Here is a 17,074-nt window from a genome sequence, read left to right as displayed (position 1 = left end):
CTTAAAAGTCAAATAGATATATTTTCTAATCACCAGGCTACTTTAAAACAAAAACTTAAGTTCTTGTGATGAACTATTACAAATACTAACAATTTAGAGCAGAACTCTTCTGAAAGAACATTCTGAATTCTCTTCTGGTTATAGGGCTCTCATCAAGATAAGTGGCTGACAATTTTGTCAACTATTTGTTAGTGTTGGGGAAATTATTGGTCTCTCTTTTGTAAAGACTGCTTGCTAAACATTAATGTTCATAAGAATTACCAGTTTCCAGCTATAGGAAGTTATCTAATTTTAACTATGCACACTGATACTGTATGCACAACTTAAGAATGTAAGCATTTAAGCTCTAGATTTTTATTCACATTTTCATCTCCTACAGATCTGGCCGTGGACTATATGGAATTGACAGTATGCCAGACCTTCGCAGAAAGAAATCTTTCCCCATTGTTCGAGATGTGGTAAGTGACTTCTGATAACATGAAAGTGTCCGTTCTTTTTTCCCTTTGTCTAGATCTTACTTTTAATTACTGTTGTGCGAGGTGCATATCTGTCTACAATTGATTGTTTTTTTGGGGAAGAACTATCTTGAGAGAATGGATTGAGACTAGGAAAACTCAATGTTACTTTGTTATAGTGTAGTCTGAGTACTGTATACTGTAGTTGTTAGACTGTAGTCTTGAGTCTATCTCAGTGAGTGTTCAAGTAAAGCTTGTGGAGCCATGCAATGTGCATGTTTTGAAATAATAACTAATTTTAATGTTGAACTAGCTTATGTGAAAAGGCTGTTCTTGAGTGCTTGAGCTATTGACTGATTGATTTATTATGATACTGAAAGAGGAAAAACATTCTTCTTAAAACGTAACACTGACTTCAATATGAATATTTTAAAGATGTTTTCAGTGCAAGATGGATATGTTATTTTAGCAGTCACTGTAGGCAATAATGATCTAGGCAAATACATTTCAGAAAGTAGAAAGGAATGGAAGTTGCTTTAAGATTTATTTTGACTTATAGTCTAAACAAAATTTAGTAATATCTCTCTGAGCTGAAGAACTTTAAGTGCCATTCACATTTCCTTTTTTGATTTTCTGAAGTACAGAATTCATAATTCCATAAAATAAATATTTAGTCTCTGGCAGCAGCAAGCTCTCAAACCAGTTACTCATGGTAGAGAAATGAAGGAGAGTCAGCTAAAGTAAATTATAAATGTTTGTCTTCATCCTTTCCCAAGCTATCGCTTAGTTTTTTCTCAATCTCTCAGTTGATCTGCTCTGAGATATCATACAATCTGCAAGACAACAAGAAAGCATAGCAACAGTCTTAGAGTAGAATTCTTTCTGAAATCAATCGAAAGTTAAAATTGGTGGCATAGCAGAGCCTGTAATCATTGAAACCATCTTTTTTACAGTGGCTACTATGCTGCAAGTTGTGTTACACAAGTGTAATCTACAGCTGCATTGGAATGCATTTATAAGTAATATTTATAAATAAATAAAGCACTTTGCTTTATTTTTAATTGTTGGAAGTATTTACAGAAATTTTTCTCATTATAAGCTAGGGTATCAGAATCTTGAATATCCTTGTCTTTGAAAAACGTAATCGAAAACATCAAAATGGAATTAAAAAATGGCATTGTGTAAAAATGGAATAGAACCTGCATTTGATTGTTCTAATATAATTACAGGTATTGTTTACTGTTTTGGTGTCCAGTCATTCAAGGATAATTATTCCTGGAGAAATTCCATCTTGTAATTCTGACTGGAAGTAAGATTCGTAAAACTGCAACTTATTCTGGAATTCAATAATTATGAACATATAATTGCCTTTTAACAATGTGTTATCTAGCTGTATGTTATTTTAAAACAGCAACTCATTGTACATCTCAGTTTTTGCTGCTGTAAATCTAAAATAAATTTACCAAGTTATGAGAAACTTATTTCAGATCTAGGGTGAAATATTGAGATATTGCTTATATTTGAAAATACATGCATTACAAGCAAACTCCTTTTCAGCTTTGAGGTTTCATTAGTTTTATTTGAAAATAACTCATTTAATTTAGTAAATTAATTCTTGAGTTTTTCTAGGATGTGATACACTGTAAATGGTCTTTATGTTCACTTATGACTATTTCAGAGATATAAAAATAATACTGCTTGAAATGAATGCTAGTCTCTTCTGACAGTGAATGGGATAAATACCATTTGATATTTTATAATAAATTAGACAAATTATTAATGTTCTCTTATTTCTTTCCTATCACGTCTGGATTTTTCAGGCTATGGTAAGTGCTTTTATACTGATAAATATTCTAACATATAATAGGTCTCAGGAATTTCATGCATGTCCTTCTTTATGCTGGCCATTTATTGCAAAATAGAGTACCTATTTTATGACCAAGCATTTAATCCAAGTGAAATTATGGCTTATGTAGGTGTCTTGTCCTCCACATCATATATGCTAAAATTAGTAGGTAAAGTTCACATTTATCTATGTAATCCAAATATGCTTTCTGATAACGTAGGAAGATTGTTTGAAACCCAGTCATGTCCCTCTGGAACTGAACAACATTATTGAATGGCTAGAGGTTAGAAGTGTTCCCTAATTTGTAATACTTTTGTTTCAATCCATTGGATTATTTGTTCTCTCTTGTAAAATATATATTTCCCACCAGAGATAGACTCTTAGGTGTTATGGCTTAATTTAGTCTGACAACTAATTAATTGCACATGGAAATATTTTTTTTCCATTGACTTTTGTGTCTGTAAAGGTCCTTCCCTTTTCTCCTATTCCCTTTGCACTTTCTGTTCCTCTGCATAGTTTCCACGTTCTCAGCATATTATCTACGTTTTCAAAATAGTGTACAATTTCTTAAGACAATATCTTCTGCTCCTGCCTGCCTTTCCAAATAATGGAATCTAGATCTTTAGGGAAATGAACTTCCTCTACTTGCTCAAACAGACACAGTTATGAAATAGTGCAGCTTTTAAATGTTGAAAATGGAGTTTTGTGACACTCTTCTCCAGTGGATAGCTTCTGCTTTACATTAAAAAAGAAAAACAGTATTTGTAAAGCATTATCAAATATTTTGTTGTAAGTATGTTGATTCTTGGTGCAAATGATCTATAGATTCTGTTGAAGAAAAAGCTCGTGAAGGAAAAGATGAGCAGCAAAATTGAAATCAATTTCAAAAACAGAGGAATGAGTTTTGCATGGCACAGCCTACATATGTGAATAGCTGAAGAATGTTAGCTTGCCTTCTTCTTCCTCCCTGTTACTTTAGCTTTTCAAAACGCAGCTTTCTTCTATTTAGTCAAGACAGGTGGCTCTTTTTTCACCCACACAATTTTCATTTAACACTTAATTGTAGCTTTAGTCTAATCTTCTCGTGCTTATAGTTACAATTTTCAAAGAATTTGGTAGAATGATTTCTAGTCTATTAATTTATTTATTTAATCTGCTAAGGCAAATTTAGAGGTAATACATAAGATAGTGTAGTTATAAGTTTTTAGGAGGCGTGAAATTCATGAGCGCAAAGGGGAGCATAAGCTATTTTAAATTCTGTAGCAGGGATTTGTAAGAACATAAAAATTAAACAGATTATGTTCTCTTTTATAACCACCTTATTGTTTTGGGCTATTTGATCATTGGGTTTTTTTTTTTCCTTTATATATTTCTGGCAATATTCTCATGATGAAATAGTACCTACATAGACATTTTTTACTCTGTTAAACTCAAATTGTCATATAGACATGAGACGTGGTATCTGAACCATTTGATGGGGTTAGCAACTGTAAACTGCTGGACCAGTGTTATCTCCTTTCAAAGGAAAATAGTGTTTCTAACCCTGTTCTTCTGATATTCTGGCAATTTGGCCCTCTTCCCTGGAGGCTTGAAATGACTAGCTACAGGAACCTTTAATCCTTGCTTGTATTTGGGGAAGGGTATGGTGAAATATATTCTTTTTGGTACATTCTGTATCTGTCACCTTATTTCCCACAAGTGAATCTGGCAGCATCTTTCCATCCCTCTTTGGAAAATAGTCTCTTCTTGTTTCATTGCCTGCTTAAGAAAAGTCACCTAGCTATTTCAGTTTTGTACTTTAGCTGTTGATTTATTACCACCTAAAGCATTTGAGAACATAAACATTTTGTGTGCCTTCTCTTAAAGATGTATTTAATTCTGACAGAGATGTATAAATAGAAACAATCCCTTTTTAATCCATAATGGCTGTTAACTTTTCTGCTTTCTCACAAATCCTCTATTTTCTTTTATGCCCCAGCATTGCAAACTTCATTAAGAACAATCTAGTAATCTGTTTGTGTATAGGACATACAGGACACTGTACTGTGATTTTAGGCACACTTCGATTAAAGAGTAAAACTGTGAGTTACATGATTCCAGGCACAGCTCTTGGAGATTGAGACCTCGCAGACATGTGAAAGGATCAAAATTACTTCCCTAATTTGATTATTTTCTTACAGAAAAATAGCATGTAACTGTTGCTGTGTTGCTGGCTCACATACATTAACAGATAGATTGCTGAGAGCACAACGTAGTATGATTCACTGCTCTATATTCAAGATTAATGTTCTTATGCCTCTTATATTCCTGCCCTGATATGTAGTCCACACTGTCCTATAGGCCCCAGAATGGGTATCACTGTGTTTTTAGAACTAAAAGGATCAAATCACTTTCTGAGCGTACGGGATATGAATATTAGAGATAAAAACCATAGAAGCAATATACTTCAGGGAAGTAAATATAAATGGCTACTTTCCAAGACTTTGAGAAGAAACATATGCTTCAAGAGGGTTGGGGAGATAGTTATCTTTAATATTAGTCATTATTTTTAACCCAAACTTCTAATCATTATGAAAATTTTCTTTTCCTCTTGATGATCCTGTTTTGCTTGCCGTTCATCGCTTTGATATCTAGGTACTGTAGAGTTTGGTATTGTCACAGAAAGTCTGAAAAAGCAAGGTGAGAGTTTTCTCTCCTGTAATTTTTTTGATCTTGCTGGCCCAAACTGATAAGATTTGCCATATTTGCAGAAATAAAATCAAGAGATGGACATACAAGCAGAATTCTTTAGTCCTTAAGAATGATCTGGCTAAAGTGATAATAATTTAATATCATAGGTTTAGTTAACCCATTAACAGTTTAGCAGAAAAAAAGGCGTTCTACACATGTCATATTAACCATAATAGGACAACAAGGTTATAATCTTTGTACCAGAAATGAGCTGGCAGATATTAATATACTTGTCTTGTGATCAAGGGAATAGAGTCCGAGCCTTTTTCCTCCTAAGTTTAAGTTAGTTAAAGTTAGTTAAAGTTAACTAACTTAACTTTTGTTAAGTTTCTGCTAAACTTAACTAAACCTATGAAGAAATAACCTGAGTATTTCTTTGGATACCTACTCAGAGCACTGAATGAATGAGTGTGCCTATGAGGAAAAAAGTTTTAGGTTTCATTAAGACTTTTTTATTTAAGGCAGATAGAAATTTATACATATCTATGCTGTTTAAAAAAAGTGCTGACTGAATTACAAGATATTATCTGGAGTGACAACCTGAAATGTAACACTTGCAAAATGATCTCCCATGTTGCTGCAAGCACAGACAGATTCCAAATTAGGGCAGGATGCCTATCTTTTTACTTGACTTGACTGGTAAAGCAGAAAAAGTGACAGCCTGTGATTTAGGGAAAAAAAAACAAAAAAAAAACAAAAAAAAAACAAAAAAAAGTTTAAAAAAAAAAATGGAGCCAGAAACCCTGTATAACAGGTTAACAGGTTTTATATTAGAACTGGCAGCTCAGCTAGGCACTGCTGAAAGAAACAGTGATGATGTGAAGCACGCTTCCACTGTGTACTGAAAACTCAGAAGTTGTGCACTACAAACATTAGCTAAAAGTGTCTGTAATTCCTGCAGTTATGCTTAAGTATGATTAGTTTAGCATAATCTAATCTGCTTACCTTTCATTAGATTCCAAAGTTTATGTTGTAGTATAATTTTTAACTGTTTTTCATTTGCATTATACAGACGCTTGCAGCTCGAAAATCTGGTATTTCTATGGCCATGCTCATCCGGACATCAATAAACAATGAGGAAATGGTAAGTGCTTTCAGTGGCAGGTTTAATTCATTTAAATAATGGAGGTGTTTTTGTTCAGAGCTTCTTAGAAATTATTTCATTCTTAAACAGGGTAAAACTGCATGCATGTGCATTTCCTTAATTGTGCATGGACTTCTGGGGACCTTAATGGCACGAAGCTGCACCAATGGAGTTTCAGATTGACCATTAGGAAAAAGTTGCTTACTTTGAAGGTAGTCAAACACTGGAGCAGGATTTTGAGAGAGGTGGTTGTGTTCAACCATGCCTGTGTTCAAAAGTCATTTGAATAATGCACTTGATAACATGCTTTAATGTTTAGATCTTCCTAAAGAAGTTGGGAAGTTGGACTAGAAGGACTTTGAAGGTTCTCTACAACTGAATTTTTCTATTCTATTTACTATCTTGATCCACTGTGACAGAAATTGATTTTCATTTGTCAATTTGTCTTCTGCAAATGCCCCCATGTGCTGTGATATTTGCATTTCCCTCTCTAACTGCTGTTCAGAATCCTTCGCATTTAGAAATTCTGATCCTCAAAACTGAAGCCAAATGCAAAGAATTGCATGGAAATTCAGAGCATTAAATGGTGAGGCTATAGCATTTGGTGTCTCTGGTTGAAAATTAACACATGAGGAAAGAAATGTAATTAGCTGTTCAATCATGCAGTTTGTCTATTACTATTATCAGCACCATAAAAAATATATATATCTTGTTGTGGTTAGAGATACGTGTCTGAAAAGATAATTTAGTACCGAAGGCAAGTCAAAAAGACAAACAGAATGTTAAGAATTGATGGAAATGAACAGGAATATCCTAGGATTCATTATGCTGCTGCAGAGCCCATTGCATAGCTCAAAACACAATGCTAAGAATCACAAAAAGTATACTCAAGACATAAAAAATGCAGATGTAATCACATGCAAGAAAAGAACAAACAAATGAGGTCTGTTCTACATGGAGAGGAGAAGGCTAAGAGAAGACCTATGAATTCTGAATGATACAGTGAAAATATACCTGTAAAAGTTATTCACTGTTTCTCTTAACATAGAAATTTGTAGGTGTAAAACAGAAAAATAAAGTTGTCCTTAAATAACATGTTACTTTTTTGTTGCCAGAGTTAGCAGAAAGCATGAAAGTATTGAAAAATGTGGGGGGGAAACGGGGGGGAAAATGTGGGGGTTAGAAAAACTCCTGAATTAAAAACCTTTCATTGAGAATGAAATATGGGGATTTCTATGTCACCTTCTGCTAAGAAGTCTGGGAAAACAGTCTATTGTTTGTACAAATTCAACTCTTTGACCCAGACTTGTTTTTGAATGTTATTGTAAACCTTATACTGCAATCTGCCCCACGGTGATGATGGCTGAATTACTTCCAAGGTTTGCTTCTGCTGATGTGCATCCATGACAGTCAGAAATGACTGTGCAAAAAACCTTTGTTTCACAAAATAGTTTGGTGAAATTCGTAATTTTAGGGTGTCCAGTTTCACCATCCTTTTTACCTGCCTGCTATTAACATCTAAAGAGATCACGCCGTCAGTAAGAGTGAGATGACTCTGCAGTGTTTCTGTGCAGGCTTCTTTAAGTCCTTATGGATGACAGACATTCTTTGAATTTTGTTAATGTAATTCTTCTCAATAAAAAATGTGGTCCTAGTCAAAGATTTTACTTCATACAAGAGCTTACCTGGATTACTTTCTGAAAAAATCATGTTCTCATAGGTAGTAAAACCTAGCTGTTGTTATCCAATTTTTACTTCACTTAGATTTTGCAGAAGAGAATTATTTTGAACAAAAACAAGGCAGATGATATTTAGGGAATTTTTTGATTGTGATGCTTGCAAATTTATATGGCTGAGCTCATCATGCTTAAGAAGGGAAGTTGCTAATTTGAAGGAACAAAGGCTTCTTTTGTGTTCCTCAAAATCCTTATGCAAATAGAATCTTCTAGAACATACCTTACACTGAAAAAAATAATTAAAAAGAATAATTTTTCTCTTATTGTTGTTAATGTCCATAGCAGAATGAAAAAGCAGACTGAAACACACAGTGCAAGTGCAAGCACATTCATCAGGCCTCCCTGATTTGTTGTGAAACTTTTATGCTTATATGGTAATCGTAAAGGAATGGTTTGCTGATGCTCAGGGGTGGATTGTTGAGAGAGGAAGCAACTGTTGTTTGAGATGATTTTTCAGTGGAAACATTATTCATTTTGTTCTGTAATCTCAAAATAGCAAGAAAGGTTGATGGAACAAACTGCTGTGGGATCTTAAGAAGCAGCGGGAAGCAGAGGGAAAATTGTAGAAAACAGACTTCTGTCTAGGAATCAGCGGAAAAGAAAAGTTTTTCCAGCCGTGTTGTAGCTGACACAGAACTACCTGAGTTCAGTGGGAAGACCCTAGGATATTTCATATGTTTTACTAAATAATATCTACAAAGCGAGCAGATATCATTCATGAATATTACAATTTTTTTGCAGTAAGTTCAGGTTCAACTACTCACATACGTGTCAGCCCTCATGCAAAAGCTGTCATATTTAGATGCTAGGGGACTGAAAGTGTAAATTAATGGAGCCACTATAAATTGCTAGCAAGATACACTTGTAGATTCTGAATTAAGATGTACTATTCAGGAGAAAAAAAAGAAAAAACAACAGAAAATCTCAGGGGACAGCTCAGTGCAAAGATTTCTCCACTGCTTACTGTCAATCAGGAAAAACTAACGTACTGTGATCTATGATAGATGAAACTGAAAGGGAAAATATGCTGAATTTGTCTTTATGCTATTATTCTCTTCTAATTTCAGTCTGAGCCAGTCCACATGAAAAATTGTTTCAGAAACAGAAATTTCTTAAGAAATCTTTAAAGCATTAGTGGAGAAACAGACTACAAATATAATTTAGAAACAGAAATGTTTAAGAAGAAAAATATAAAAGGTTACCTCACAGAAGAGGTGAATAAGAAAAATCAGTCTTGTGCTATCCCTCTCTAAACATACTGAAATGCTCGTTCTACAGTAAATGTAATGATACAGATAAAACTGGCTTCAACATTGAAAGCAGGTGAAAATTAATATTTTTCTGCTTAGTCTGCAAATAGGCAGCAGAACTCAGTGCCCTAAGGCCCAATCAAAACAAAGTAGAGCAAGATACAGAAACAGAAAGATACTTTCAGAGATAAAACAACTCTTCAGATAATGTCCATGAAACCAGATGAAGCAGCATCCACTGCTGAACTTTAAGGAGGAAGGCTCTCTTCAGGCAAAGTATACTTCTAATTATGGCTTTTCTGTTTTGTTTTGTTTTGTTTTTTGTTTTTTTACTTTTCGACTTTTTCCAGAGGGAATGCTAGTGTCACTAATGAAAACAGGTTGTTTGGCTGGTGAAAATCATTATCAAAATGCCTTCAGTATAGGAATTACTGGAACTAATATTTTTTTTTTATATTTTATTTTAAAAAGATCCAATGTCACTTACTTAAAACATTAATAGATGAGGATAAATGCTGAGCCTTGCTGCCATACACCATTATCCTTCTAATGTAGCATATTAGTGAGCGCGTCAGTCTTAACACATTGAGTTTGTGTTTCCAAGCACTGATCCAAAGGCCTTTTAAACACTGTCAAAGTATTAAGTGAAACTGAAGCACGTGTTTGCTGTTCAGCATCCATTTAATTACTTTGCTGAGCAAAGAGGAGTGAAGAGATGGAGCAACAAGTTTGTGAAAATAATATGTTGGGTGACACTGATAAATCATCTGAAGTAAAATACAACAAAAATAAACATCACTTGGAAAGATAGATACATAGAGAATCCTCCTCAATGTGCTGTTACCATGCTTAGAGTTCAGTGAATGCACATGGTACATACTTTAAAATAGAACAGAGTATTAGGAAAGAAAGCCTCTGAACAAAAATATAAATAGAATTTTCCTTTACAACCATACTTTGTTTTATTAACAATAATTAGAAAGGGAAAGATCATGTTCAGCAGCAAAACTCATCTAAAGACTGTGTCTTTCAGCTGAAAACATCATTTACCTTCAGATGTTTATTTCAAGGCTGGTTCAGCTGTTGAGCTGTGCTATTTCATTACCTGCTGCCCTTTCAGAAGCAGATGAAAGTTGCTGGCAAAATTCCAAAATGACTTATATTTTATGAAAAAATCAGTGAAGTTAACAGGGTGAAAGCATAAGATTTATTCTCATATTACCAGAGTTCAGATGGGTAAGATTGATCTACACATGAATCTTCAAAGATGTGATGGCTTCTGATTCGCAAGAAACACAATTCCTCAGCAAGTGGAATAAATTAACTTTGGGTCATTTTTGAAGTTTTCTTTTTGGTCTCCACAGCCTCCATGGGAGGTGGGGATGGATACATGTACAAAGAAGTTGGATGGTTTGTGGCTACCCCAGTCCTTGCTAGAGTATTCCAAACTGAACCAAAGTGGACTTTGCTTGCTTTTTGAGAAGTTATTAGATGGCTGATGTTTTAGGAAAGGCTAAAGTTAAAATGCAGCTTTTGGTCATTCCTGTTGTATGTTCATGTCTTCTTAGTTTTACAGTGTTCTCAGGTGCTAGGATCAATGAAATGTCTGACATCACAGGATAGAAGCTGTTATTAGTACGTAACTAGCAATGTTAATCAGAGCTCTTGTAGCCTAAGCTACTTAACAACATTTGCTTTTATTACTTCTAGTGCTTGAACCTATGAAGTTCTGATTTATGATTGCAAGGCAGTAAATTCATTGTTTCATGGCTATGAATGTGCAATATTATGCAGATATATTTTTATAAGTTATTTTTAGCACGTTATCCCACATTTGAGGTGAGATGTAGCCATATAAATAGAAGAATTAAGTGCAAGAACATGTCAACATACTATTAGAGAGAGTAATACCTTGTACTTGAAATGCACTTCCCACTGCTGAGAAAATGTTAAAATTATGAGTGTTAATGAGCACTTAACAGAGTATAATCAATTGAAAACAACTGCAGCTACAACACTTCTTATGGAAGAAATACACAGTTCACAGAATAATTGTTGCACTTCATTGGCTCTAGTTTAAATTCTTTTTCTGTTTCTCTAGCTCCACAGTAAAGCTGTTTGTTGTTTCTTAAACTCAAGCTTTTGAATTCTGTTAATTCCCCTGAATTGGTATTCTGATCTAACCTTGCCTTTTTTATACTTATTATCAGAACTGTAAAAGTAGGGATAAAACACGCTGACAAATAATACCCATTCCAAAGTGCTTTTCCCTAGTTTGCTACAGCCATGCAGCCAGCATATGGCTGCCTTGGGTTATATCTGCAGAAGATGAATTGATGGCAGAACAGATGTTCTGAAATATCTTGTGCTGAAATATCTTTTACTAAGAGAGACAATTAACAGGTCTAGAGCTTCTAAAACATTTGTAGCAGGCACCTGTACATTTAATGAAAAAAAGAACCGGTCATATTTGTGTGTGGAGTCCAGTTTCTACTTATATACTGCTGAGTTTTTCTCATCTTCAACAAATCAATTGGATTTGAAAGGAAAAAAAAAGTGGCGGATCTGTGTTGCTGGAAAACCTTGAACAAGTAAATCAGATCACTGTTTCTCAGTGACTTTTTTTTTCTTTTTCTTTTTTTTTCTAGTTTTTAGCTCATTAAGCACTGTGGAGCTGATTTAGATCGTTTGTAATTCTAATCGGCAAATAACTGACTGTTCTCCTGCTAGAACTGAACATGGCTGCTAAGCCAAAGAAGAAGTCCAAAAAATGGGTGTATATTTTTAAGAGTATGAACCATTCTAGTTTATTAGGTAAAAAGAGTCAATAACAATAATGGAAGAATAAAATGAGAAAATTAGTATTTCAGAGATAAGTTCATACTTCAATGTCTATGACATTGTAAATGTAATAACATATACTTAATAAGATACAGTTTAACTTCAGTTCACTTGCATGAAGCAGTACTTCAGCTCAAGTCCTGATATATTTTTCTCACTCAACAGAAAATACATGTTTTCAAGAAGACATTACAGGCCTTGATCTACCCAATTTCATCAACTACACCTCATAACTTTGAAGTTTGGACAGCAACAACTCCTACATATTGTTACGAATGTGAAGGTCTACTTTGGGGCATAGCCAGGCAAGGAATGAAATGCACAGAATGTGGTGTTAAATGTCATGAAAAGTGCCAAGACCTCCTAAATGCTGACTGTTTGCAGAGTGAGTATTTTGTGGACAGCTAACACTTTGCAGTACTTGACACTGTTATTTTATCTGTACGATCAGATATTTCTTGAAGTGAAGGGCCAAATCATCAGATACTAGTGAAGGCATGTTGATTTTCAATGGCTTAGGATCTAGCCAGAAACTGTGAATGTTATTTTTGTCCTTGGAATGTATTGAATGTTGCTGGTCAGTAACAAAATTCTGTAGCATCAGTATATTATCTACTTTGCATTGCAAATGGCAACATCCAGGGGAATTTATTGTATGAGGTAACTCCTTGTTTCAACTCAAGATATAAGAAATGTCAGGGCAAAGGTAAAGGAAACAGTAGTGTGGTATTCATTGTAGTCATAGTAATGTGCTTTCAGTAATAAAAACACAAAAGTAAGAGTAAATTAGATCTTCCTCTTACCAAACAGTAATACAGGAACTTCTCTGGGACTAGAATTCAGATAAAATAGCCCCCTTTTTAAAATCTTTTTCTCCAGTCTCTAAGATTGGGAAACTATAAACAAGTCAATACAATTACAGTGTGATACCTTTTGTATTTGTGTTTACGTGACCTCCAATTTGGTCATATTTTACTTTGTGTTTTTCAAGGATACAGGAGCTGATTCTGAGTATTCATGTTGAAACCCATCTGTGGAGGGGCTAAGATCTTAGTATCACTCAAAACTGGTAATCCTTTACTTGGATATGCCACAACACCTTGAGTTAGTATTTTCATGCTGATCACAATTCTTCCTGCTCCACCTTTCCCACTGCTTACAAACTGATAACAGCTGAACTGCTTTTCTAGGTGCAACAAACTTGTTGGAATGAGATGTATCCATTCCTGTACTACTTAAAGCTTAGCCAAAAACATTGTGTAATATTAACTTTTTTTTTTTTTTTTTTGTACATTTCACTTCTTTGAAGCAAACCTCACCCCAGTTTTTTACTGGCTCACTGACTATTGCCAGCACTCAGCACAAAAATGGAAGTAATACTTCAGAGAGCCATACTGCCTTTTTACAATCTTTACAAATATGTTGGATGAGAACCTACAAAAATTTTAAAAAAGAACTGCTAGATTTTTGTGATAATAAGTCTGGAAACAGTGAACAATTTAGTTTTAAAAGAGTTTGTCTTCTGTAGAAGACAAACTGCACACCAAAAAAAATTGACACACCTGAAGGATCCTGGTCTTCACATCAGCACACAATAGTTTTTGAGCATCCTGTCATTGTGCATGCTTTTAACATCATCATCATTTTGGACATCGCATAATCACCAGGACATATTGGCCCCCAAACTTGTGGAGTTTTTTTGTTTGGGGGCTTTTTTGTCTGGTTAATTGATTTTTTTTTCTTGTTATTGTTGTGTTGTTTGGTGTTTTTTTTTTAATGTGTAGCTACTGGTAATATACACCATAGAAACAAATTACCATCATAAGCTCTGTAAGATCAATACCTTGTTTTAAATTAGGTTTAAAAAAATCAGTGCTATGTTCATTAGAGTTCTCTTATTCAACAAGATGCACCTTTCTAACAGTAGCTGCAATATTAAATCAGAATTGATTCTAATCTTGCTGTTTTTGTATTAGTCCCTAAGGTGGAAGGGGCTTGTTACCTTATTGTGCAGTGCAAGTTATATTGCCTCAATTAGTCTGATCAATAGTGCACAAATAAAGACGTTGCTAGCTGTCAGCAACATAAGATATAAAAGCTGTTGCAGTAAAAGTCTTGGTAGAAATTGAAAGATATGTTGATTTATTTATTTATTTTGACTATAACTTAAAACTTGCATTTTGAAGCATATTCCGATTTTATCTACAATGTCTCTAAAATCGGAAGATTTTCTGTGAGAATACACCGTTGCCATTCAGGACGTGTCCATGGTTCATGATGAGATATCCATGCTTTTTAAAGGACTGGAAGAGAAGATAGAAAATGTTGATTTCCTTCATCTTTCAGGAATGACTTGTCACAGTTTCCATATCAGCCCAGTGATCGTCTCTTGACATAAAATTACTAGATAGTTCTCCATCTGGTATTTAATTTCATGGTAGTATTAAGTTCTTTTTGTATTAATTCCTAATTTTTCAGTGTCCTGAATCTCCTCGTGGCTTATAAGAGTCTGAGGATACTTCATTTGTTTAGTCTGGAAAAAGTACTGCATTTGTTTAGTCCTGAGAAAGGGAAGCAGAGAGGGAGGTGCTGGTCTCTTTTCCCTGGAAACCCATAACAGTACACATGCGAATGTCACAAAGCTGCAGCAGTTGAGTTGAGTTGCAGGAGGTTGACTGGATATAAGGAAGCATTTATCTATTGTGAGAATGGCAAAACTGTGGAACAGGTTTCCTAGTGACATGTCTGAAGTTCCATGCTTGTCAGTGTTCAAGAGGTATTTGGATAATGCCTCCAGTAATATGGTTTAACTTTTTTATTAGCCCTGAAGTGGTCAGGTAGTTGGACTTCGTGATCTTTAAAGGTCACTTCCAACTAAACTATTCTATTCTATCACTTAAACATCAATTTATTTATTTATTTATTTATTTTAATTTAAGTGAATTAGACCAACAGATTTCCAGGATGTCTTGAGACTTACTGGCTATGGAAAATACTTTGACAGCCTTTTGGCTATTTGATATCATAAGTATCTGGAATCTCATCCTACATTTTTTCAATCTTATGAATTTATGCCATTCTCCTTTACTTTTTATATATATATATCTCTTTTTGCACATCAGAGGACATTTAAAAAAAAGAGAGAGAAGTGATGCTTCAGACACAATGAAAACAATAAAGAGAGCAAATTATAAGATTGCAGTTATTTAAGATTTTGCTGAGATCTTATGCTGAAAGATAATCTTTTCCAACTGTAGATGTATTGATAATTGATTCGGTACTCATTGCAAGCTGTGAGAATCTCAAAAAAGGCCATAAAAAAAAATTGTTGGTATTGTAGGAAGTGAACTGAGATCCTCTAAATTGAATAAAGCATTGAAATATCTGAATTGTAATTGAAGAGCAAGATGTTTAACATATCTTTGTCATAATTTGACTATCCGTTCAAAAGGAGCCATAATCCTTTGTACCTTTCATGAGCTGTGTTTAGAATGCTAACTAGGTAGTTTTTACAAACTTTTTGAAAAATGCTTGATGCTAATAGTGATAGTGATGATGATTATGATGCTCACTGCCACATATTCTGGAACAGCGTCTAAAACCATGAGCTAGAATTCAGTACTACTTTGGTCAAATGACAATATGACATTAATTATTATTATTTATTATTCTTGTATCTGGCCTTAGATTTCTATCAAGAATTGGAATAGCCAGCTTAGTATGGTGGGGGTTTCAGCTTATGCTTCAGCAGTTTGTAATACTATTCTGGCCAAATGTCTGAGTTCCTTTCCTCATACTCACCTGCAAAATAAGTATTGACACTTTTTTTCAAGAGCACACAAGTTAGTCCAATACAATATGTATTGCAGAGGCATTGATTGGGAACACTTAATCTGACAGAGAAATGACACTTTACAAGGAGAACTTTCTTTTGGCTTTAAAGTGACTCTGATATGGGTTATAATTTCAAGGCAGAAATCTCTCCAGAAATCTCCTGGGAAGAATAATGGATCAAACCCATAACAACAGGGTCTCCTTGTACAACACTGAAATACTGTTATATAGCACTAAAATCTGAAGTGGTTGGTCTGGGACTTCAAAACCAGCAAATTGCTTGACTATTTTTATTTCCTTTCTGGAATTATTTTATAGACTAAACCTGACATACCACCATAGATTAATATAGTCTAAAAGTTATTCTCATTTGGATAACATACTTCTATCTCCTCATATATTCACTGAAATTACCAATAACAAAAATGTTACTGAGAAATGGAATCTCTGTTCCATACTTGTAGTATATTCTTTGGCTGGGTGGTCACTCAGTAAGTGTTTTCCAAAGGACCATGAATTTTGATAGCACACAAGCTCAGGTATTGTGTTGACTGAGTTTTAATATCAAAATTTAGTGCTTGCCATTAAGTTTTGTTCCCATGTTTTTGACATTTGTTAGTGTTGTGAAAGCAACATGTGCCGTTATGATATACTCCAGACAAGACATGAATAATTACCAGGTATCAACACATAACGAGCAAGTGTTGTTCTGTCTTAAAACTGACAGTTCCATCATTGTAGTTTCTCTGTACTTGACACATGCCTTTGCAGCAACGCAATGCATATTGTTGCAAATATATTGATTTTAGTTTGAAGATTCTCTGCTTTCTTCTGCCCTGGTGTTTTTATCTATTAATACATCTGTATCTTTCTACTTATACTAGGAAGGAGACTACAAATCTCTCCCTTGAATCCTACCCCTGGCCTGCAGCTGTTAAGAGCAGGGTAATGGAGATTCACATAATTCTTAGTATGCAAAACTAGACTTCATAAAATTCTTTAACTCCATCTCATTTTTTCCTGATTCTCATTTTTCTATTAGACACAGTGTTCCTTCCCTGGATGGTCACAGTGTTGAAACTCTTGGAAAAACATTTCCTTTAATCTATTCAGCAGAAACGTGAAGGTCACATTCGCTCTGTTAGAGGCTGGACATGGAAGGATGGCTTCAATAGCTGCCAGAATTTCCTCTATTAGCATAGAGCTTGGTGAAACTCCTTTGCTCACTCATGGTGTTTAAAAAAAGGGAAACAATGTTTTGCACTCTGCTCTGGAGTGAGGATGTCAAGTCACGACTA

General features: G+C 34.5%; 1 protein-coding gene across 3 annotated transcripts in view; it reads left to right on the top strand.

The window, feature by feature from the left end:
• Positions 1 to 17,074, top strand: part of UNC13C (unc-13 homolog C) — a 120,607-nt gene that overhangs the window by 24,357 nt on the left and 79,176 nt on the right. For 2 of the 3 annotated variants that reach the window (XM_042875885.1, XM_042875884.1), the window contains 4 exons: positions 380 to 458; positions 2,276 to 2,281; positions 6,044 to 6,115; positions 12,108 to 12,327. In XM_042875885.1, coding sequence (XP_042731819.1) covers positions 380 to 458; positions 2,276 to 2,281; positions 6,044 to 6,115; positions 12,108 to 12,327 — 377 coding nt within the window. The remainder of the gene's footprint in view (positions 1 to 379; positions 459 to 2,275; positions 2,282 to 6,043; positions 6,116 to 12,107; positions 12,328 to 17,074) is intronic. The other variant, XM_042875887.1, reaches the window with a different exon arrangement.

Source organism: Lagopus leucura, unplaced genomic scaffold (genome assembly GCF_019238085.1).
Source record: "Lagopus leucura isolate 7727_CA_CO unplaced genomic scaffold, USGS_WTPT01 Super-Scaffold_100015, whole genome shotgun sequence".
In the NCBI taxonomy this organism is placed as follows: Eukaryota; Metazoa; Chordata; class Aves; order Galliformes; family Phasianidae; genus Lagopus; species Lagopus leucura.
The sequence above is the reverse complement of the archived record's forward strand: the minus strand, read 5'-3'. Positions and strand labels throughout refer to the sequence as shown.